The sequence below is a fragment of the Erithacus rubecula genome, assembly GCF_903797595.1.
Source record: "Erithacus rubecula genome assembly, chromosome: 5".
NCBI classification, from domain to species: Eukaryota; Metazoa; Chordata; class Aves; order Passeriformes; family Muscicapidae; genus Erithacus; species Erithacus rubecula.
The window spans coordinates 21,865,351-21,890,229 of NC_136687.1; the positions used below are offsets into that span (position 1 = coordinate 21,865,351).

The following is a 24,879-nucleotide window of genomic DNA, read 5'->3' on the forward strand; positions in this document are numbered from 1 at the left end:
AATATTTCATGCAACTTTCACTTGACATCTGCAGAAGAATAAAAAAAACCCCTTTATTTTTGTACAATTCCTGGATGTTTTCTTTCATTAAGTTTCTTCTGTTACCCCTAAGGAGGTCAGAGAGTAGTTGCTTCTTAAACTATAGCAACTGCATGAAAAGGAAAACTTGAAATGTTCTGAGAGTACCACATGCACCAGACAGAGATACACTGTTTCTGCTGTACTGTTTGTTTCTTTTCAAAGAAAATACAACAGATTAAAAAAAATTAATAACTACTACTAGACGCTTGATTCTGTATATTGGAAACAATGTATTTTCTGATATCTCAGAAAATAAATTATGAACAAATGCAGGAATTGCAGCAATCATTGGCAAAACTAGTTGCACACCGGTAAATAAAACAGAATGGCTCCCAAGGAGTGCTGTCAGAGCCCTTACAAAAGCCTCTAAAGAGGTAAAGAGAAGTACATAAGTAAATGTTGTGGGCCAAAACAGCACATAAAATTCATAACTAAATTCAGTGTTTAGTGACAGACTAATGGAAAAAAGTAACATCACATAAAGTTTGTCACAGGAAGTTTTGTTTTGCTCTGTATGTTTTGAGAAGGCAGGCTAGACTGATCCTCTCCCTCAGTGTACATGCCTGTATTTTATTTTTACACTGCTGAATAGTGACTGGGTAGAATCTGATATGCCAGTGGACTAGAAAGAAGAAGCAAGATAATTACATCCTCTTGCACAACTGGTGCAGTCTCACAAATATTTGAGTAAGTAAGGTATTAGCAGAATTATTTTAGAATGGGTAAAGCTTTATCTTCAGCAATATTGCAACAGTTTTTCCTTGTTCTTTCATTCTATCTGAAACAACACAAAGAGTAAAATTCAACCCAATATTATGATTAGTTTGAAGGGAGTTCAGGAGCTGTATCTTCAGACTGCCTGGCCTGCATTTTCATGAATCTCAGATCTTTGAATGACAGAGTCAGCACTGACCAAAATCCATTTTGCTGCAAAGTATCAACTTGCTGATATGAATCTCCCCTTCCCTGTTATGCTATATGGCACCTCAATCTGATGCCTTCAGGAGCTTATAATTAAGAAAAAACACATAGCTGTCATAAAAAGGGACAGAGAGATATTTGTCAGGACAGTGTTATCAGCAAACTTAGTATATATCTGCCATTGGCATTTCAAAGGCGTAACTAATGCAGAATTTTGGGGGGAATGATGAAAAATTCTAATGAAATATAGAGGAGACTACTCATAAGCATGAGGACTGTGTGTGAGAAAATCCAAAATCTGCCTTGGGTCAGCACTCACAGTATTAGACTAAGTTGGCTGGTTCCCAGGGGTGTTTGAGACCTTAAATGCTCTTTAGTCTTTACCCTCTGGTTGATCAGAGATTAATCACTTGCTTTTTTAAATACTATTACCCAATCTCTTGAGCCACCCAATCCTGATTAAAATTTACTTTCCAAATTATGATCCTAGAGAACTGAAACTCCTGGAATTCCAGACCTTTACAAATTTTTTAAAAACTGAGAGTTCTTGGTATTCTCACACTTGCATCAAAAATTCTTGCAGATAGTTTATCTTCCCAAGAGTAGTTTGCCTTGCTTATTCTTTTTCATTTGGCTGGAATACTAGAAATCTAGCAATACTAGAAATCCAGCACCTAAGCCTTAATACAAACTATTATGTAAGTAAATTGCACACCAAGAACTTCAAAGATTGTGGTCCATGTTCTCCATCACAGTTTCCAATATAATTTTTTCTCTTTTTAAAGCAGCATAGAAGTATTCTTGTCTTCTATAATTTTGCAAGTTGGAGAAATAAAAATTCCAGACTGAGAATAGGAAGTAAATAAGAGGAAAAGCAGTCAAGTACTCTAGTCAGGATAATGGAAGGTGGGGTTTAGGATATGCCAGAGAATGCAGAACCCTGGATAACCTCTATGGTGTGGGTGTGGGCAACTCACTGAGCAGTCTACTTGGGTTTGGCAGCCCCCACCCTTGCTCAGAACAGTCACATTAGCTCTTGCAGGAGAGCAGCTTGATGCCAATGCCTTTCCCATTTGAGGGCAAATGGTCCAAATGGCCTTAGCAGTGCAGCACAGCACATTTAGGGATTTCTAGGTAGCCAAAAAGCCCCAGAAAGTGGGTGCTGCTGACTCTTCACTGTCTCTGCAGTCAAAAGCATGCTGAAGCCCCTGTGCAGCTCTGAGCTTGCTGGCATGTACAAAGAGTATGCAGAGCATCTGTGACCAGGGTCTGGTGCCTCCTGTGCTGCAGTTTGGGCAGTGTTCCTGCATCACCTAAAGTGGTTGCATAGCTCTGTAGCCCCTGTATTTGCATGGATATCTCTTGACCTTGTAAACCCCAGGTAGCCCTTAGTAGGGTCTCCAGAGTAAAGGGTTGATTGGGTTCAGCACAGTGCTGACTGTCAGCTGGGTCAGTACATTCAAGCAAGGCAGTCCTGTGTCTGTTGAATGTATTCTCCAGTAGCCAGGAAGGGCACTGTAGAAGTTCTTGCCAAAGCCAATAAGTCCTGCTGGCCTTGAGCTGATTTTGGGTAGCCATGTGTAACATTTGCATTCTTCAGAAATCTGTGCCTATGGGAGTGGTTTGGAGATGTGAGTTGGCTGGGGACTGGGACTCTGCAGTGCTTTAAATCAGCTAATTTGTTGGCAGCTTCTTATTGGTGCTGGAGCTAGTACAGCTGCTTTCATGCTCTTTGATGCCTGGCCTAATAATCTTGCTAGATTCTACTGGTTCTGCTGTATAGATATACCTCTCTCTGATCAACTCTGAGTCCTAGCTCTATGCTGAGGAAAGGAAAAAAAATCATATTGATGTAAAAGTTGCCATTTTCCTTTATACAGTCTCATCAGCTAAGTTGTATTACTTTTTTAATGTGGCTTTAAATTGAAACAGTTTTCAGAAGTAGCAGGTGAGGAGTTGGAAGCTTGTTATTTGATGGTACATGAACATCTCTGCTGGCCTTATTTGTGACTGTTGTAAGCAGGAGCCACTGCTTGTACCCAGGTTAGCTGAATTATAAGAATGATTGGCTCTTTTCTTCTAACAAACAAAAGTTTATCTCAGGTCTGGCAAGGACAGAGGGTAGGGTATTAATTGAATTTTTAAGAATGAATTATCAGTGATAGCTGAATTGTTTTCCTTTTCTGTCCCCTTCACCAACAAACAAGACAAGCTATTTCTGCCATCTTCACTGTTTAGGTCCTGTTTCTAAAGACTTGATGGGATCCATGTGGTGAACACATCTTCCTACCTTTGTTGCTTTGTGTATTCTGAGGGGAGAGTGGGTGTTGCAGTAGTACACCTTTAATTGAAGAAAACTGAACAGGGATATCAGTCCTGTAAGAGGACACATCCTTTCCCATCCTCTGTTCTGCTGCCCAGAGGAACTAAAACAAAGACATTGTGAAAGAGCTGGGAAAATGCTTTGCAGTAGGAATGCACCATATTAAATAAGTCATCTGTTTTTTCTCTCTTGCTTTAATCACTGATTTTGTTCCATTAAGGTAGGGAAATTCTGCTTCTTGAATACATTACATTATTGTGCTTAGTCTTAGTCTTCACAACTGCAAATTACACTGGCATCCAGATGTAATCCATGAATTCTGATTTCCAAATGGCTCTTCAAAGGCATGCTTGCATGACCACTACAGACTTAGGGAACAGTAGCAATTTAAGTAATTTAAGTAGGCTATTCTGTGTAGTCAATCTAGGTTTACAGCTACAATGTCTTCAGGAATAGTCCTGCTATGTCTTGAATCTAGAGACTGCTTACTGATGATTGAAAAAAAATGGAAAAGAAATCACTGCCAGACTATTGGGTAGCTCATCTTGCCATGAATATTTACCATAAAAAATCCCACCATAGCTGGAGATAATTATGGCCATGCCATCTAGACACAAAATGTTTATTTTCATATCTGGAAAAGCAACAACAGATACATGGATATAGTATTGGAGTATTCAATAATTCAGGCTGTTATACTGTATAGGGTCAAAGTCACAAATGGACACTGATTTACTGAGCATATTTTTGCGCAGCTATTTTTATTGTCTGTAAAATTCACTTGCAGAAAATTGAAAATTATTAATTTTCTTCCCCTTCCTTTTCCTCACCAAAGTAATTCTAGACACCTAAATATGAAAGCTTTCTATTTATTTTTTAGTGGAATTAAAAACAATAAGGTAGGTTTTTCATAGGGAATGTGCTGGAACTTCATTCAGTATAAATAGCCAATTTTAAAAAATTGTGTTTTTTGGACTTGAACAGCTTCTTTTAGAAGTGTTTTAAGGAGACCCCAACATGTACATTTAAGAAGTCCAGTTGGTTTTATGTAATGTTGTCATGAAAATGCAAAGCTGTGAGTGGGGGGATAATGTATGTCAGGTATCATGTAACAGCAGCAGAAAGATTTCTGATGTTTATCAAACCTTGAACACCACAGATTATTAAAACATATTCTTTGGCAATAAAGAGTAGATGTTTAGTTTGAAAGGAGAAGTGGAATTTGTTGCTTTTTTTGCAGAGGTCATGAACTGAACAGGAATGAGTTCTCCTTGGCGGTTTCACTATTTTGCTGTTTGCCTTGGGGAATAGAGATTTGGTCTGATTTTAACAGCTACTGCCAGGCCCCCGGCCCCCACAGGCAGCTTTCCTGCATCTTTTGGGCCCACCTACAGCAGTTGTACTTGGACAGAGGGATGAAGAGGCCCTCCAACAACTTGGGATGCAGTGTCCTGATCCCTGAGGTAGATTGTTGTCTACTGAGAGAAGTCCAAGTATTGACAAATTACAATTTTCTGCCTTAAATGGAAGATAGCTTTATTTAATATACCAAGCTAAAGGAAATATACCATACAAAAGAAAAGGGGCAAGAAAGTAAAGTCATACTAGAAGGGAGTAGTTACTGCAATTAGAAAAAGTGTTATGAGGCTGCCAGGTGGTGGTCATACATTCAGTTTTAGCAGTTTAAAGTAATATTTTAATTATAGGTACCAATTTCTTTTGTACCTTCACAGTTTCAGACCTTAAAAGTAAACTGTAGAAAATTTCAGCTGTTCTCGGCCCCTGAATGCTCAGCTGGCCCAATACAGCTGGATGTCACAAAACTTCAGATTATGTTAATCATGTACATATTTCCATTAAAACCCTGTATTTTGGGGATTATACAATTGTGATGAAATCTGTTTCTGTGCCTGATTGGGAAGACAGCTGATAAGGTAAGAATTGGTAATAGGTAAGAATTGAGGCTACATCTCTAAGGCAGTTTTGTGTCTCTAATTAATCAGGTTCTTGTGTATCATAAAAACGTTATGTATAATTCTCACTATTGCTCTTTTTGTTACCTTTATTTTTTTGTCTTTGTTATCTGCTTTGGATGTAGTGACAGAGAAATAATAAAAGCAGTCACTAGTGATCACAAGTTGAGAAGTATTTTTGCAGATAGTAATCTCTGAAGCTGCATGCAGATGCCCTGATCATACTTTGTGTTACCTGTACTGGTTTATAATAGATGATGCTGGTCAAATAATTAATAATACAATCAGTAACATGTTTTCAGATGGACAGGCTCATGATGTACAGAAATTTTCTTCCACATTTTCTTCTCTTCATGACCCAATCCATCCCTAAGGTATTTTTGCAAATTAAATCTGATGGTTTCCTGGAGCTAGGTCCCTTGAATAGTCAACACTGCTCTTCCTGGAAAACAAGGTTATTTTCTCTACAGTCAAGTCAAAATATAGAAAGCAGGTGTTGGGTATCAGTGCCCTGGGATATCAAATGTGACCAAAGGGATCCTATGAAGCTTGGACTCAGCAGGCAGAGAAAAGAAGCCATGTTATGTGAGAAAATGGTATTCTCTTTTGTAGACTTGCTAATATAATTAAGGAAAACATGGAATAAATCTTAGCACATACATTTGCTTTGCAATGGTAATCATGTTTATTACCAAAAGTACCCCTCTTATCAGGAATACATAAATAGTTTTTTTAAAGTTTCTGCTGTGCCATGGCTTAACACACAATTGCCCTGACAGCAGTCTGGAAAGGCACAGGTTTATTCAGCACTGCTTGGTTTAACTGATGACTATACCTAACATATGAAGCACTTACTTAGGTTGGAGATTAAGCTATTTGTGGTGTTCCTTTGTCTACCCTAGGGCTGTATCTTTTGGATATATCGCTCAAGAGGTAATTAAAATTTATTTATCTATGTTTTTGTTTGTTTGTTTTTTGTATGCAGAGTGATAAGCTTTAACACTATGTCTAGCAAAAAAAAAAAAACTACTCTCCAATATTTAATGCTCAGGTTAGTTTCTTTGGTGGTCTCCTTTACTTAAATTTTGTTTACACAGTATCTGATGTAGTGGTTCTTATGAATTAAAACTTTAGATTTAAATTACATGTATTTTTGTTTTCTTTAAGCAGTTTGTTTGGGATGGCTGTCTTTTGAATACCTAGAAATCCATAGTCCGACTCTGTACTTTCCTTGATATTTTGGGTCTGGATGATAACACACAAATAAACCAGACTTAGGAAACAGCAATTTTTCCTTGGGTGTGAATTTCTTGCCCATTTTTATATTTTCCTGTAGAGCTCATTTTTGGGGACAACAGCTGCAGGGATGTGCTGAGAAAGGAAAGTGCCCAGTTTCCCCAGAGGATATCCAGAGGGAGCCGTTTTGGCACTAGCTGTGGTTTCAGGGTTGAAACCCTTGTGATCTGTGTTTAGGTTAGTCATACTCCTGCACTCATAATGTGAGTGCAAATAAAGGTCAAATTTGTCTTCAGGACCTTTCTTCCTCTCCTTCAGACAGACAGTGCAACTATTGCCAGGAGGATGGGTAAGAAGTAGCTGCCACAGATGGGAGCTCAGGTTGCCCTCAGAGCATGATGTTGTGATGCTTCTTTCATTCTTGTCTCTTTTGTAGCTCTTTTCCCAACCCACTCTGACATAACTTTTGTATTGACCCACTTCATAGACCCACCAAGAAGGCAGAGTGAAATAAATAACATTCCTTTCCATCACAGCAAAAGGAACCTTATGTTTTTGCTGGTTTTGTGCTTTAATCCATGTGGTTCTGGATTTGCAAGGTGAATTCCCAGTGGCTTCTAGGAGTGCTTGGCTACAATTGACTGTATGAGAGCTTGTTTTTAACCCTGGTCTTTGTGAACTTTATTCACAAAAATGGTTAAAAAATGTGCAAGGTGGGTAGAAGAAGTCATAAAACAGAGACCAAATCCCTCACAAGCCACTTACTATCATCTGGTACTAAAAAGCTGAGAGGCTGAGCTGCAGAGAAGGGGTCAAAAGGAAATATTATCCTCTTCCTTGGCCATAGCATGGCTGTTACCATAGAACATGCCATCAGATAGGTATCCCCTCTTCAAGACCTGGTTAAATCTAACATCTGTTTGTCATCTGGCTGTGATTTCATCAGCATCAGAGCCACTGAATAGCCTGGAAATGTTTTGGGTTTTTTTCCCTGCCTGCCTATGTTCTGTCTTCAGTGCTGTAAACAAAGCCATCTTAGGGTGTATCTTGAGTTTGGCAAATTTGAGAGAGTTCACATCATCTGATCATCATCTGCTTTCTCCCCCAAAGACATGGAGGTTGACTGAGCCCCCATTTGTTTAAATGTTTTATTTGTGCCTTCAGGGATAATGACCTGATGTAGAAAGGGGTAATATCAGGACCTACTTAACTAGTGAAGTCATAGCATCAGCCTTGTGCTTATGCTGTGTGCACCCCTCCCACCCTCCCGTGGTTTGCTTCTGCCTGTTGGGATGAAGTCTGCTCTTGCTCATGTTCCCTCCCTTGCTCAGCTTCTATTCACATTGTTGAAAAATTGTAAGTTTTTATACAATCAATAGCAACATCAAAGTTGTGCACTTCTTGCCTGCTTGGAGCAGCAGGATCTAAACACCTTGGCACTTCCAGCCAAGTTACCTTTGGAGTCAGATACTGAGACACCCAAAGGGATTGGGGTTGTTTAGTCTGGAGAACAGGAGGCTTAGGGTGGACTCTAAGTACACAAAAGGAGGTTGTAGTGAGGTGAGGGCTAGTCTCTTCTGCTGTGCCTACAGTGAGAGGACTAAAGGACGTGACTTTAAAATGAGACAGGAAATTCAGATTGAGTATTAGAAAAAAATTGTAGGATGTTGTTGTAGGATGACCAGGCATTGAAATAGGTTGCCCATGGATGTGAAGTCACATCTCTGCAGGTGTTCAAGGCACATCTGGATCTGGCACTGGTTGATGTGGTTTAGGGGTTACAGGGGTAGTGCTGGGTGGATGGTAGCACTAGATGACCTTGAAGGTCTTTTCTAACTTGATGACTTTATGATTCTATGATTTTTATCTCCAACCAGACTTAGATATTACCTGAAAGTCACTTCGAGCCACGTTTGGGGTTTCTGGTGTGTTTTGTGCAGTTGCAGTACACTACCAACTAGTCCATTTCTTCACCCATTTTAAAGGTTTTATTGCTTTTCTGACAAGAAAGCAGGACTGTTATTGGAGGAGACACATCTTTGCCTTCTTGGCTGCCCAAAACGAAGCGGAAAGACGCTGGGCTTTCTTGGCAAAGGCAGCTTTCGTCAGCTTCTCAGGGGCGCGCTGCAAGGCTCCCCCTGTGCGGCTGGCCAGTGCCGCGCCCGCCCGGTGAGCCCTGCTCCTCCTGATTCAATCTGACCATCACGCTGTTCGTTCCCTGGACCTGCCTCTCGCCTTTCGGCTCGCACCATCCGCGCCCGGCGCTGCCTCCCGCCCTGTGCCGTCCCCCCGCGGGCCCGGGCGGGTGCCGGGAAGCGCCGCTGCCGTGGGTGGAGTGCGGGGGCTGCGGCTCCCCGGCCCCGCTGCGCTCCCCGGCCCCGCTGCTCTCCCGGCCCCGCTGCGCTCCCGGCCCCGCTGCGCTCCCGGCCCCGCTGCTCTCCCCGGCCCCGCTGCGCTCCCGGCCCCGCTGCGCTCCCGGCCCCGCTGCTCTCCCCGGCCCCGCTGCGCTCCCGGCCCCGCTGCTCTCCCGGCCCCGCTGCTCTCCCCGGCCCCGCTGCTCTCCCCGGCCCCGCTGCGCTCCCGGCCCCGCTGCGCTCCCGGCCCCGCTGCGCTCCCCGGCCCCGCTGCCGCCCCGCCGCGGGGTCGCGGCCCCGGGAGGCGAGGATCGGTCCGGCTGGCGGGCTGGTAAGTCCTGCTTCCCCTCCCTGCTCGCAGGGATCACGTCTTTTTGGGTTTATTCCCACTACTTTATTTAATTTTCGTGGGTGCGGCTATTGTGTGCCACAGTCCTTACGGGGTGCAAGCAGCCCTGTCTTCCCTTTGCTATTCTGGGAGGTGCCTTCAGTTCTCAGCCTTCTTCTGGAAATTAACCATCCTCAGCTTCTAAGTGAATGTGTGCTAACTATGATCCATTTCCTTCCAAATCTACTGATTTGGAGTTTGCCACAGAAAACAATTTTTTATCTAGTTTTATTATATATACAGCTAAACATATTGGATTAACAGTAAAACATACACATGAACACATATACACATATATATTGTTAAACATATGTATATAGTTAATATACACAGAAAAACATACTAGAGAAATAGCAATGCATATATAGATATATGTATATATATGTATGCATGTGTATATGTATACATACATATATATCTACATAGATATATACACACATGTATACATATATAGGTAAAGTTCTCATAGAAGTTTTTTCCTGATGGACTTGAACTAAATATTTCAGTATTTCTATGAACCTGTGAATCAGGCAAGATCCACTGCTTTTATATAGATAAATTATTAACACTAATTTCTAACGTAAAATGGAAAAGTAAGGAAATTAGGAAGAAATGTTGAGACCAAACAAAAAGCTTTTAAGAGTCTATTGGAAACTACTCAGAAAAGCAGTTTGGATTTTTCTTTTAAGTTTCATTTTAGAGATATTATAATTTATTCTGGAGCAGGGAAAATATCAGCATTCCAGAAATGAAAAAGGCCACCTGTTTGTCTGCAGCTGTCCTGCAAAACAGAGCAGCACTACTGGCAGCTAATAATATCTCCAGCTTGCAGAAGTGGCATGTATTTGGCATTTTATTCAATGTTCTGTGCAGACATACAGCTTGGCTTGCTTTTATTTTCCCCAAGTTTATCTGAATATCTCATCCGGGCCGTGCAGTAGCGCATCTGACAAACGATGGCTCCACAGTGATAAGCTGCAGACCTGATTTGCAGTGCGAATACAGTGAGACTGTTTTGTATGTATTGTGGAGGATGAAAGGAATGGAAGTGGGCCAAATTCAAGCTGTTTGCCATTGCATCTGATCAGCAGATCCTATGGAGAGAATTTGCCTGCTGTGAATATTTGATTCTCGCTAGCTTGAACTATCTTGTGTGTTGGCAGTGCTACTGTGTGAATTTACGGTGACTTTCCAGGGTGTCTGTCCTGCTCAACTGCCAATTTCTGGGGGGTTTTTTACAGGGTTCAGGATTTTCTGCTCCACTCTGTGCGTGAGGAAAATTACTTAATGCAATACAGTGAACATTTTTTCATATTTATAACACACAGGTTAAAACAACAACAAAAAAAAATACTAGAAGTGAGTAGTATATTATCTTCTCCGCCCCTGCCTTATTCTCTCCCTCCACGTTCACGAAGGTATAACCCCACCATCACCTACTCTCTCTGCATTATCTTCAGATAATTGTCCTGACAAAGTGATTTTGTAGAGGTGAGTCTGCCAGATGACACACCAGAAAAGATCAAAAGGTGACAGTGTTGAAATGCAGCTGTGAGAGCAGGAGGGTTTTTCCCTTCCTTCCCCTTCATCCTTCTGACTAAGTTCTCAGGGAGTCAGTGCTCTGCACCCTTATCTGTCCATGATGATCTTACTGGTTCATGCTTGGCTTTGCCTGAGAGTTGACAGTTTTATATGTTGGTTAATTTTTTGTTCCTGAAATTCAGGATAGTGGAACATTTACATTAATATTTTCTTATTTTCTATACTTACAATTAAATTACATTGCTTGTAGTGACTGTCAGGACTCTGCTGAGACAAGCAGAAAGGGGTTGGGATTTAACCTGTCAGTGTATCCTGTGTTTGTGTCCTGGGTCTGTCACCACCCTGAAGCATTTGTCTTCTCTATGCAGCCTATTTAGACTTTCTGTCATTTTAGAGATTAAACATAGATAAAATTTTATAGATACCTGTGATATCTGTAGATTACAGATTTATAATTTGTAGATCTATATAATATAGATGTTTAAAGACATAAAATTCTATATATTAACGGAATAGAGAAAATTTGCAAAATAAATTTAGGCTATAGCCTATCTGCTTGCTCTTCCCCTGTGTGTATGAAGGACAAAAGCCAGAAGAAGATTTTTGATTGTATAGGGATGTGGGATAAAACCAAGAGGAGCCAGCAAGAGACACCTGCAGGTCCTCTGAGGCTGTAGGAAATTATGTGCTGACCAAGTGACCAGTTCTCTGTCTACTCCAACACTGCAGCTGCAGAAAGTAATAACTGAGAGAAAAGCAGTATCTTCTCCATTTAATATATTGAGGAAATTGTGTGATAGTGCCTCGTGGGAGGTGCCAGAGGGACCAAATTCTGGTCATGTGTCTTCTGAGACCACTGTAAAAGATACTGCTCCCTTAGCTGAGGCACAGCAGCTGGCCACCCTGAAATCCTTGCCACTGCAGTGTGACCCATTTGCATGACCTATTTAACTCTGCCAAGTTGTAAGGAGCTGGGAAGGCACATTAAATGTGTCTTTTCAGTTACCTATTTAAAGTAAGGATGGTTTTTATATCTGTCTACTGTTTTTTCCGCTTTCTTTAATTTCTTCAGCAATGACAAAGAGCATCATTTTAGGGGACTACAAAAAATGCATAATTGCAGTTAACAGATCCTGAACAATAAATTCTCTTGGAAGATAAAAGCAAATTTTTCTGAGAACTGAACGAATCAGAACCTGGTCAATGCAAGATTTAGTAATCCTGAGAGAAACTTTTCTGGAAGCTGGGTATTAACTTTAAGACTCTCTTTAGTGGCTTAGGAGTGCTTTACTCCAGTGACTCAATGGAACTAAAAAATGTGAATTTCATCTGTACTAGAGCAAACCAGGAAAAGTTTAGTTTTGCAGTAGTATGAGATACATTTTTGGCTTGGGATTAGGCAGCCTAGGCAGGTGTCCTGGAGTAAATATATCACTTGAAAGCATTTTCTTTGTCGGATTTTTCTTCAATCCTTTTTTAAAAAGTGCCGTTTTTAGGACCATGGGGAAGTAATAATTATGAGATTGTTAGCAAAAGCAGAAATTTCTCACTGATTGCAACTTGTTGGCACGTGTGGTTATTTGTGCCCATACAAGATACCAGCTGTCTTAGGAATTGTTTGGGTGATAGTGTTAGTGACTGTTGGCAAACATTATTCATATGATGACCATCAAAATAAAAGCATGTAGCCAGACTGGAGTAGGTGATGCTGGTTTTTTTTTGAGAAGTAGGCATTTGTTCACCAGAGGAACTGAGTTTCCAAGCTATGTGGCTGCCAAATAACTGGTATTTTTATTACTGCTTATTATAACTCAGATTTGAATTTCTGGCATAAAGATCGGTGCAATTAGTTATCTTCAGCATTCTTCCTCCTTTGATTGTTTTCTAAGTCTGTTAGGTTACTATGACCTCAGTGTCCTGTATATTTTTGTTAAATTTGGAAATATTGTTAGGAATTTTTTAATGCTTTTGCATTTTTGTTCAATTTGTTAGATTCACACATTGCTCCACCAACTATTTGAGAGTGACCAGGACTGTCCTCCATCAAAGACTAAACATAAGAGTTATTCACGATGCAGTTGGAAAAATTATAATGCAAACAGTAAGCCAGATGGAAAATTTTACAGGCATCTTTTCATGTCATGAATGATGCTGTCTCTCTGGGTTATGGGCTCTCTGCTCTCTCAAATGCTGTTCCTTCCCCCTGCTGGCTCCCCTCCAGAGCTGTTAAGTTGCAGCCAGGGAAGAAAGGGAGATTTGAACTCCTCTGAATTTCCAAGTCTGTGTTTTCTATGGTGTGGCTGGCGAGCTTTGTGTGCGAGAGTGTTGGCATGCGAGGGCCACGGCGATTAGCATGCTGCTAGCAGAGCAGACAGGGCTGCTCTCCCCGAGCCCCAGGAAAGGGAGCAGATGTGGGGAGAGCCCTGCTCACCAATCCTGCCCTGTCATGCAGAGTGGGTAAGAGCTGAACACTGCCAGGCTCCTCTGCTTCCCAGCTTTTATGAAAACAGGTCTCCATCTCACGCTGTGGTTCAGTTTCTCTGTAACTCTTCATTATGTGCAGTGGCAGTTTAGCTTTAGGTTTGAGATGAGACTCCTCAAAGAATATCAAGCTTTACATTGTATCTTTACTTGTCCACACATCTACCATTGCAGTTGCTGTTCTAGAAATGTATATATATAAAAACTTACTCGCTACTGGCCTGCAAGATTTATCCATGTAAAACGTTCACTGGTTCTGTAACAGGGGAGTGGTGTACATGCATATGCATAAAACCTGTATGAACTGTGTATGCACCCATGCAGATTCATCTCCTTGGTGCAAACCAAAGTGTCATTGTTTGGACTTGGTTTCAAAGAGACTTGTATCAGTTGTTACTTAGCCTCTCTTAGTTATTGACTTCTAACTTTTACACTTTGAAAAGATAAGTCCTCCATAAGAAGCATTACAAAATTGGTGTTGTTTCTTCTTAGAGACAGTGACCTTGTGGTGTAGCTTCAAGGTTTTTTGTTTCAGGAGAAAGCACCTATCTCTCTTCTCAGTGACTTCTGACTGGTAACATTTGGAGAGGCAGGAGAATAGTTGTGTTAACTGGATTGGTCATGTCTGACATGCAAAGTGTTTTCTGAACAAATTGATTGCTTAAATGGTGGTGAGCTTTTTCATATCTACTCTTCCTGCTCCCTGCAAAAATCATGTCTTTTCTACTTCATAACATGCTAAGGTTGTGTGGCAGCCTCCAGCAGTAAGTGGAGAAATTAGTGGGTCATTTCCAGTTAAGGAAGTTGCCAATTTCTGTGTTTGAAAAGAAGCAAATCAACAAGCTTGTTGTAGTTACATATCTTGGAAAAAGAAGAAAAAGAAAAAAGTTTCATACGTATCTGGTTTTCAAACAAAATCTACACAGACTTCTTAAAGTATGTGACTGGAAATGTATTTGGTTCTTCATTTAGCTAATGGTGTGGTTGTTCATGAGCAGTTACTGAATTAGGGAGAAGTTGGTTTGGTAAGATATTTTTTCAGTTAAAGAGAGTTTAAAGTGTTGAGGTTTTATGCTTTTTGTCTCTTTTCAGGATAATATCATATTATTCTTAAGAGGCTGCAAGGAACTGGGACTTAAAGAATCTCAGCTTTTTGATCCTGGTGATCTGCAGGACACATCAAACAGAGTAACCATCAAGTAAGTACAACAGCAGTCTGTGACTAGCATGTTGCAGCCTGAGGTACATGTGATGCTATAGTAAATATTTAAGAATGAGCAAAAAGGCTATAGAACTGTAATTAGTGTAAGGCAAATAGGAAGCAGAGGTTTCGGAAACTTTCAGTGTTTGGACAAATAGATTGCTGTGTTTAACAGATTTTTTCCCAGAGACATCAACCACAGCTCTGTAAAATAAGATTTGGAGAATGCTCTCAATTCTGTGGTGTGACTCTTGGGGATATCCTGTGCAGAACTAGGAGCTGGACTTGATCCTTGTGGGTCCTTTCCAACTCAGTTTATTCTGCGATGTTGTGAAAATGCTCTCTTAGGCAATGAAATTCTGAGGGATTTAGGGGTTTTCCTAATCTAAATTGATGACTTTCTTTGTCTGTCCAACTAATAAAATATTGTAGTCTAGGGGACAAGAAGTCACAGCTCTGTTATTTCAGATTAAACTGTTCTGATGGTGCAATATAGGATATTTAGAGGCTTCTCAGGTTCTGTGAGATGCAGACATAGCATGGTCACTTTTCTGCAAGAGCTATAGCTTGAGATAGGCAGTAATTGGGCTGAGGAAGTCTGTGTGAACTGGAAATGCCACAATTTAGATAGTTTTTCACAAAACCCACACTCCCACACAAATTGCACCCCAACCTTTTAAAAGCAAAAGCAAAAGCACCCCACACTTTCATAAAATCAACAAAATTTATAATTGGTAGTCACTTAGAAGTTTTCCTTAAATTTTTGGGTCTATCATGTAATATTGCAGTTATAACAGGAGTTATTGCTCTATAGACAAGCAAATGTTGCTGAGTTGATTGAATGGTCTAATTTCATTTGGTCAAAAAGATCACTAATGAAATCCTGGTCCATATCCATTTTAGAAAACTATATTGAAACAATTTACTAAATTTCAGTAGCACTCTTTTATTCCTTTCTGGCAATGGAAGCTGGGCAAGTTTTCATAGTGTTCAGGCATTGTCTGGGAAAATTCAAAGGCTCTGAAAATCAAATTGGACAGTGTCCTTGTTTCCAGGAATGCCATTTTTAGCTCCTTCCCAAGTTTCTGACTCTTAACATGAGGTTCTTTTTGCCCTCTGCATGGCAATGAGTGGGGGCTATGTCATGTATTTTTTCTAAATCTGATAATACTTCAATGAAATACATTCTTCATGATTTCCTGTAAAATCATTGCGATTGACTGCAGAGAGTTGCAAAGCAACCTGTAATCTTCATATAAACCCCTAATTTCCATATGAAACCAGGGAGGAAGAGTCTTTCTGATAAAAACCTTCATCTTTTGGGACTGTGGATGGATGGAGTACCTTGGTGGAGGCAGGTTGAGAAGCTTTGAGAGGGTGGAGCTCGAAGCAGAGCTGTCACCAAATTAAACCTGGCACTGTAAACTCCCCAGAGCTGGCCTGGCCCTGTGCTGCAGATGAGGGCTTCAGAGAAAGCAGCTGTGGAAATGAGCCAAATGTTTTCCTAGCACCGTCCAAGTTCACGCTGAGTAACTGAGTTGAGGTGTACAAGCCAAGTCCATGACTGTTTTAGAGAAATATGCTGATGGCTGTCTTCTGCTAGCTAGTTCCCAAAGCATGAAGGTGATTTTTTCCCTCTTTGAAGACTTTTTGGGTGGTTTTTTTAAACATGGTAAAAATATTATGTTTTCTGTGGTAAAGGATGGGTATGGCATTATTGCACATGTTTAATATAATGACGTTGTAACAAATTTTTTTCTGTATAGATGTTAATTGAGGCATGCATTAGATCTATTTTTTGGATCACTCTGCTTATAAAACTTATGAGCTAATGCTGTAAGGAATTTTTTTGTGACTTTTTAAACAAATCTCTTTTCCACTGTTGTTTTACTGAGGAAAAAATCAGGACTATTCTATTTTTCTTATTGTGTGGGTATTAGTGGACAAAATTTTGGCTTAAAAAGATGTTATCCAAAATACTTTGTTTGCCATTGCCTCTATTTAGGCTTTTGTTGTTCTAACAGATTTGAGTACATTTATTTTTAGTTTTGTCAGATAAACTTTAATGCTGGAGTGGTCTTACTGTTGTAGTAGAAAACATCTCTGCTATAAATAATCAGGATACAATCTTTACTAAAACTCAAGAAGTCTTATTTAGTTTTCAGCACCTAAATGTGATACATATTTCCTTCATTTTTTAATGCTTTCTTTGCTGGAGTTTGAAATGTTTATGTTTGCACCTTGTTGTTTTTAACACGAAACTGCCACTCTTCCATGAACATAAGAGAAAAAATAAATTGAGAAGGATGATGCCAATGTTGAGTCTGAGTGCTCAAGTATACATTTTAAAAACAAATGTTTTCCAGGGCACATTCTGTTTTACATGGCAGGGTCTTTGTTGCTTCGTCCATTCATTTTGTTCTTTGTAATGTTTGTTTCCACAGAAGCACTCTCAATATTTCCTTAATATTTGGTGATGCCTTTTATACTTGTTATACTTGTTTATTCTGCTTCCAGAATCTGTATGGGTTGTGGAGCAGAATCTGACTGTTGGATAACTCCAGAATGTATTTTAGCAGTGAGGACTTTTGTTTTCCTTTTTTAAGAAATCAGCAACTCTGTTTAAAGGAAATATTTTTAGCATTGTCCTACTTTACTGTGGGACCATTATAAACATATTTTCTTTTTGTACTTTCAGAGTTCTAATTTAATGATTGAAATAATGGTGACAAAATACTCCCATGTTATGAATAAATGAATGTGTGAACTACATCTTCTTAACTTTCATGTGTTTCCAGGCAGCAGAAGCATTCAGCAGGCTTTTGTTAGGGAAAATGTATCTGCTGCATGCAGCCTCTTGGAAAGCATGCCTACTTTCTGATTTTATTTTATTTTTTTATCTTTGTATGTGTTTGTGTGTGCAACCAGGAACATTGACTATAGTCGGAAGCTGAAAAATGTAAGTACATCACTTGGAGTCTTTCTCTGGTTAATCCTGTCATTGGCCTGATCAAGAATTATATCAGTAAAAACTGAGTACACATGAGTATTGCTGAAAAGCCCTTCTGAATAAAAACCTAACTGGATTCTGCTGTAAATTTAGGTAGAGCTGTTATGGCAAAGCAGTCTTAAAATAGAAATAAAATGGAGAACATTTGTCTCTTCTTAGATACTCTTAGACAAGTGATAAACAAAGTGATTTCTGTGCATTCCAGTGTGGTGTTTTTGGGAACAATCTTGATTCAACCATGAAGCCACACTTTTGTAGCCCTTCACAAGTGTATAGGCATAGAGTACAGTTGCAGAAAGTATTTTAAATGAAGCAAAATGCAAGGACTTACTATCAGGTTTGCTACATTTCTCGTTGTTCTTTCAAATAAATTAATATGTCCCCAGAAAGGCTATTCTCTAACTACATTTTCCTGTTAAATTAAACAAAGGGCAATGGATCCTGTACTTGTTAACTAGAAAAGAAAATGTCTAAACTTTGCTGGTCTCACTTTAAAGCCTAGCAAGCTGTCTATCCTTAGATATCTGTAAACTGGTATAGTTTTTATTTGGCTCACGTCCCTATATCCTGATAGGAAATGCCAAGATATTTTCTAATAACTTTGAAAGCCACTAATCATAACTGCCATGACTGGAGGTAAAAAAAAAAAAGCAAACCCAGACACCAGAACAACCTCCTCCCCCAGACTGCTTCATCCTGTCTTTTCCATCACCAGTAGAATAGTGTCTTCTGTACCCAGTGCACAGAGTTTTAGGGGAAGGACTCATCTTTAGTTTTTTAACATTCTTTATGGGCACTGGCTAAACATCTTTGTGCAGATGTATTGCTTTAAAGGTGAAGTTTCAAAAGTGTCCTCCATAATGTGCTTGTAGGCAATATATGCTTTCCATGTGCATGATCCTGTAGCCTCAGCTGGCAACCAGCCAGAATTGCTTGCAAATGTGAAATTTTCTGCCTTTTAAAAATTTCTTTTAATAAAAAAAAGGAAGAAGAGAGCAAGTGATTAAATTCTATCAGAAATAAATAAAAATTCCAAAAATACCATAACCTTCATCAATGAACTGAATAGCAAAATGAATTGGACCATTTCTGGGTTGCTAGAAATACTCTTATTTGCAAATATTTTCATCTAACTTGAGAAAATATACTGTAAAACATTTTTGCATTAAATTTATCAAGTGGTGTTGATTGAAGGAAAAACTTTCAAATAAACATTGTTTCATGACAAAAAATCAGTAGTAGCAGCACCACCTCTTTTCATTCAGCACAGTGATATTGATTTGGATGTAATTTTTTAAAAAAGGGGAAATTTTTTGAACTTTATTAAAAATGTTACTCTATTATTTCATTACATGTATACTATTTGTAAACTGAAGAAAAATATGAACTCTCTCTATATATAAAATACATATTCTACATTATGTACCACAGTTGTTTTTAAACAGAAGGTCTGTATGATGCTGTATCCTTTTCTACAGCTGCAGTGCTGTGTAATTTTGGACATTACACTTAAATTAAAAATGGAGATGCTAGAGCAAGTTGATAAGAAATGTCTAGTATGTTGCTGAGAAAGAATGTGGATGCATGTTTTAGGGAAGAAGAATCTAAGAGATGTCTGTTCCCAGTGAAATCCCACTTTGGGATTTCTGCTAGTCTTGTTTCCTTTAGTTCACTATATAGCATGAAGTATGTGGCCCTGTCCCATCAAAACATAAAATACTATATTTCAGTTTATGATTTTTTTTTAATAGAGTTAATGGCAACTATTATTTATTATTGGTTGCATCTCTTTTCCACATCAAAATATTTCCTGTTCATTCTGCAGTTAAATACTTTGCAATGTCATGGAATGTGCTGAAATAATGAGCATTAAATGAGCAAAAGCCCTAAGTTCTAGGGTGATGGTTTGTAATTTTTAATCAGTGCAAAACTCCAAATTGAATGGCCTTTGATGAGCAGTTTCTAGTTCAAATAGCTGCTGCACAGGTATCATTAAAGGCATTGCTCTAAGTGGAAACATGTGGGTGCAGAAAAGGTTTTTCCTTGCATTTATGGTCTAAATGTCAGCATTTTTGGATGTATTGGATTTGACCATCCTAAGCATCTTAATTTCTCATTTTCTAAAACAAGTGCAACACCAGCAGTGTCAGGTCAGGTATCTTTGCTACTTGCAAGGGCAATTCTTGGTCCTTTTCCCTTACCAGTTTTGAAGGAATTTTTGAGTTATGGAGTGGTACCAAGTCAGAACTTGAATGAAATCCCTAACTTTTACACTGTAGTCTGATAGAAATGACAAGATGCTCAAGGCTTTTGATTAATCTTGAGCTAAGCAATTCTTTAACTAGCAGAAGCTTGGAAATAAATGTTCCTGTATAATCTGGTTACTTACATTAAGGTGATTAAAAATGGGACTCTCTTTTCTGTCCTTGAAATAGACACATATTTAAGATGCTTTTAGGCAAGCAGACATACTAGGTACTTTGTTTATTACCTTGGTCTTAATGGTTTTCATTAATGATTACTTATATTAGTACTGTTCAGGGATTTTTTTGCATTGAATTTATGAACAAATATATTTATGTGTGTTTTCTAGAAGTCTCAAATCTATTTGTCTAGTTTTTCTGCTCATATCTATCTTTTCTGTTTATTTTCCAGGCAGACATAACACTTCTATTATTTTTATTAAAAATACCAGGGATATAATATGTTAAGTTGCATATTTTGTAGGACTGTTTAAATTTTCATAGTTGCCTGATGTATTTATGTTTAACCTTTGACAGACACTTCCCCTTCAGTTCTGATTTATAAAAAAATCCTGTGCCACTGTTCAGTTCAGAATAAATGAGGGATGTTGCAGGAAAGTAAATTTAGCTGCAAGACTATGTAGATTGCTTAAATTAATTCTTATTAACTTCTGCAGGTATTAGTCACCATTTATTGGCTAGGGAAAGCAGCAAACAGCTGCACGTCATATAGTGGATCAACCTTGAACCTGAAGGAGTTTGAAGGCTTCCTGGCACAAATGAGAAAGGTATCTTTTCTTTATGTTTTGGGAATGGAAATTTACTTCAAATTTTCACTCCAAAGTTTCTTGCTAAGTATGAGAGGAGGGGGCTGGAGTGCAAATTACTTAGTAAACCTCTACATCAAAAATGTTTCTGACTCTACCAAACTCTGAAAACTGCTTTGGCAGCCAGCTTTGTGGTGGTATCAGTGATGCAGCAAGTGATGTCAAATAGGGCTTTAGAACTGTCATGTGGCTCTTTCATCTTAAATTCCATGTGTTTTGGTTTGACTTATTTTCATTTATGACACTGAGTTTCAGCTAGAAGAGCTGAGATTCAAAAGTAATGTGGTGGGACTCACAAGAGCATAGTTTTTTCTTCTTTAAAATGTTCAGTCTCATGGGCAGCTTTTTTTGGTTTTGTGTTGCAACATAAAGCATCAAACCAAAGGATCTAAATAAAACTGAAGTGGAGGAGGAGATTATGTTTCACCAAGGACATAGTTAAGGATAAATCTGTTTTTGCCAACCTCTGAATTTTGGCTGAAATCATATTTGGTGGTTTATGATGAGCTGATCTCTGTTGGAAGGGAAAAATTGTGATTGCTGCTGGGTGGTTTGGGGATTTTTCGTTAAACATTCTAACATACCCTGAACCTTGACATCTTAACCTCATGGTTAATGCTAAAGTTAGCATTGATAACCAAACCTGCCTTTCTTTGGGATGGAAGGGGCAAGCAGCAGGTGTGGAAGAAGATTGGCTGCACCATGTGCTGGCACTGCATGTGTTAGACATACTGCTCAAGAAAGGCTGTGCAGTTACAGAGAGTTCTGCAGTCCACAAAGAGCTTCGTGCTTGCTATTCCCTCTTCACCCCATTTAATGGCCAAGACATCACAGGCATCACAGGATTTGAGAACCATGGGATGCTCTGATCTTAAATTCTGCTGCAGCTCTGTGCTGATGCAACAGTGCCAGCTGCAGCTCTTCATCCTGGGATCTCACAGGGGCAGCACCACTGGAGAGTGGTCTGACTGATAGCATTTAATACACCTTAGTGTGACCAAAGAACCTGAACTAGATGGGTAAAGTTCCAGTTTGTGACCCCAGTTCCTCTGAACAAACAGGTGAAAATGGAGAGGAAAAGAAAGCATCCTGCTTCTCTGGAGAAGTTTATTTTAGTCTTCATTTTAATGACCTGTGCTCAGGACTTTGGTACTCATGAGTGATATGACTGAGCCTAAGCAATAAAAAGATGAAGTTAGTAGTTGAGTTGTTTGCAAATAGAAGATGTGGGAGCAGTTCACACTCCAAAGGGCTGAAAGGTGAAACAACCCCAAAAAAAGGAACTAGCTCAGAAAGTGCAGATTCTCATGGTGTTAGTGCTGTATGGTATCATGTTTTTTTTAAAAATATTTAATCTCACACCATGAGGCTCCTCTTTTTCCAGGTGATGTTTACCCATGAAACTAATCATCAGAGCATTTTGGAGGTCCTATCTTCAACCCTTTTGTGGGATGAAATAGGCTAGGGGCAAAAGGAAGTGTTCTCCAGCGAGCTGGTGGTCATGAAGGGCCTAGATGGGCATTGTGGAGTGCTGCAAATTAAGGACAAAAGCAAGAGGCTTTTGGTACTTGATTTGTTTCAAATATTGGAGCTGGGAGAAGAGTAGAAGTCTCATGAAAGCTGAAAGCTATATATGCCTTTAATGCATAAACATTTTGCAGTCCTGAAAAGTGATGCTGCTGTGAGGGCTGCTGGCAACTTCTTTTATCATGTCCCTTCTCTTGTACCCCTGAAGTATTTCCCACTGGCAATTGTGGGTTTGTATGTTACTGCATTTGAAGAGGATTTGGTTGTAAAATATAACATGTTAATCATGCTGTGCAACACTCTGATGTTCTTTATAGCTGAGCTCGGGTGATGAAAAGACACTTTATCACATTCTCTACTGGTGTTTTTTCCACAGAATTTAATAACTAAATCGACCATAAATTTAGTGTGGTTTAGTTTTTCTGTTGTAAATCCTCTCTACCCTCCTTTTTTTAATAAGCAAATCAAAAGAAAGCTCTGATGTAAGTTGTCTTGGACTCATCTTTTTCTACTTCTCATGCTGAAGGGGATATTAATTTCTAATTTTATTCATGCTACTCTGTTTTTAATTTCATTAACTATTTGAGTGCTCATTCTTCTTTACTTTTAAACCAGAAATTCCCAATGACAAAATATCCATGGCTTTTTGATTATATTCAATGGTTGGAGCTTCCTGGACAAATGCATCTTGTATTTGGCAATCACACTTTAAGTGCTGCTCGGTGACATACTGTGTTTTTAATTAGATAATATGAAAGACTAATGTGCTGTTGTGTGTCATGTCGTGGTGTTATCAGTCCCACAGATAAGCACATTCCCACTGATAGCATTTGGGAGATGACGTTTGTTCAAGGCAGGACAAGCACCCGTCTGTGTGACGGCATTGTGTTGAGAGAGTGTCTTTGCCAAGGAGAAAGCTGTAAAGAACATGTTTACAGAAGTCTAGGGTCCTGTCCTGGTGCCTGCCTCCTAATTCTTAGTGAGCAGCAAAATTAACATAAACAGGCCATTGAAAGAAGGCTCTGCAGAACTCATTAGTTCACAATTGGACTGTTTTCAAACGCTGGGAGATAGTGAATGTGGGATGAGGCTTTTTGCCCAGTTGAAGTCCCTTTAGCTACTGAGCAGTTCTGTGCCATTCAAATACAGTAATTTAGGAAAATGGAAGTGTGCCTAAAGATTGAGAACAGTTGATTGGTATGAAAAGATGAACGGATTTAAGGAATTTGGATTTTTTAAAAGATTTTTGGATCATTTCACAAACGGGATTTTGATAGGATTTGTAGATTTGTTCTTGGCTGTGTGTAATTCAGGGAGATAGATTTTTGTTGTTATTGTTTCTATCAATATTTTAGTTCACTAAGCAGAACTGGGAAATGAAATTGCATAGGATTCCTTACAACATTTTAGATGCATTTTATCTGTTTTTAGAATATATTTTCACTTCTATTTACCGTGAGGTTACTTAATGGCATTACCACAGTTTAGCTTGGCCTTAGTTGACCTTTGCTGCTGCCCTTAATGTGGTATTTTGGCAGATTAGTAGTGAGTGGCACTAATTAGGCCTTCTTCCTGAAAAGTTTGCAGGGCATTTGGTCCGATGTCTCAGTCCCACTTCAAGCCTCCCTCTTGTTTGGCAGGGGAGTGTTGGTGTATAACTGTGGGGCTCTCCCCTCTCCATCACTTTTCTGACAAATGTAATTTTTGTGGAGGCAGCCTGCCATAGCATACTGTGATATTCCTGATTGATCTTCTCATTGGCAATACCAGGGATAGGTAAAACCTTAGCAGTCAGGGACAGTGGGAGCTCTGCTCAATATAGCCATTGTGCTTCAGCTAGTGGTAAGCAGGGGGTGCTTCTTAATTAGGAATTAATATTCAAATGCTTCTGGGGGAAAAAAAGATCACATTCCAGCCTCTTTGGGTCACAAAATGTCAGTCTGATAATGGCACCCACATCTCTGACTTTAGTTACTGTCGGGGAAGAGAAAAACAGATTTATCTCTGAACAAACTTAGTTATTTTTGTTTTTTCTCTGTCTGTGCGATTGCAATTAATGTTAAGACACTCTCTAAAACAAGGGTTTTATTATAATGCAAGGGTGAGGATGGCTTCTATTGACCTTTCCCTCTGCTGGAGTTTCAGTGTTTTAGTATGTGCTGCTTGCACTGGAAAGAATTTATAATCACAGGGCTGTCAAAGACAACCATTGTTCTCCCTGCTCTGAACATGTGGGTCAGCTACAAGTGCTTTCATATCCCCCAGAGCCAGGAGCTGGCAAAGAGTAAAGAGCACAACTGAATTCTTCTGAGGCATCGGGAAAAGCATTTTGCATATTTTTCATTGCTGATTGCTTGAGAAAGACATCCCTCTTTCATAACAGGAATTTATCTTCAAGGTAGACGGAGGCTGGGACACACTGCTTTATTATTTTGCCGAGCTGAAGCAGCAACAACGAATGCTGTCTGCTGGGGTCCTGGCCAGATAGAATAGATGGGCAAGGAGAGGGAGGGGGATCCTTTGGAAAGTAGCAAACTTAAACCTGATGCAGGCAGGATGTTAAAATTGTAGTGCCTTTGGCTTTGCTATGGACTGTGGACGGCAAGTCAAGTTTCAGGTTACTTTCACTTTTGATCAGTTTATTAACTGGTCTATTGGAACTTTTTCTCAGTTCATTGTACTGATCTAGTGAGAGTAGTTTCTTCTTAAACAGCATAAAACTTGTTTTTTGCAAGCTTGCACTTTATTTTGAAGGGAAGAGAGGGCAAAAAC

General features: G+C 39.4%; 1 protein-coding gene across 3 annotated transcripts in view; it reads left to right on the forward strand.

Annotated features, from left to right (window-relative positions):
* The window catches only part of LIMCH1 (LIM and calponin homology domains 1), a 173,087-nt gene that overhangs the window by 85,389 nt on the left and 62,819 nt on the right, over positions 1-24,879 (forward strand). For all 3 annotated transcript variants that reach the window (XM_079306879.1, XM_079306880.1, XM_079306881.1), the window contains exons 4-6: positions 14,392-14,498; positions 17,429-17,459; positions 20,431-20,541. In XM_079306879.1, coding sequence (XP_079163005.1) covers positions 14,392-14,498; positions 17,429-17,459; positions 20,431-20,541 — 249 coding nt within the window. The remainder of the gene's footprint in view (positions 1-14,391; positions 14,499-17,428; positions 17,460-20,430; positions 20,542-24,879) is intronic.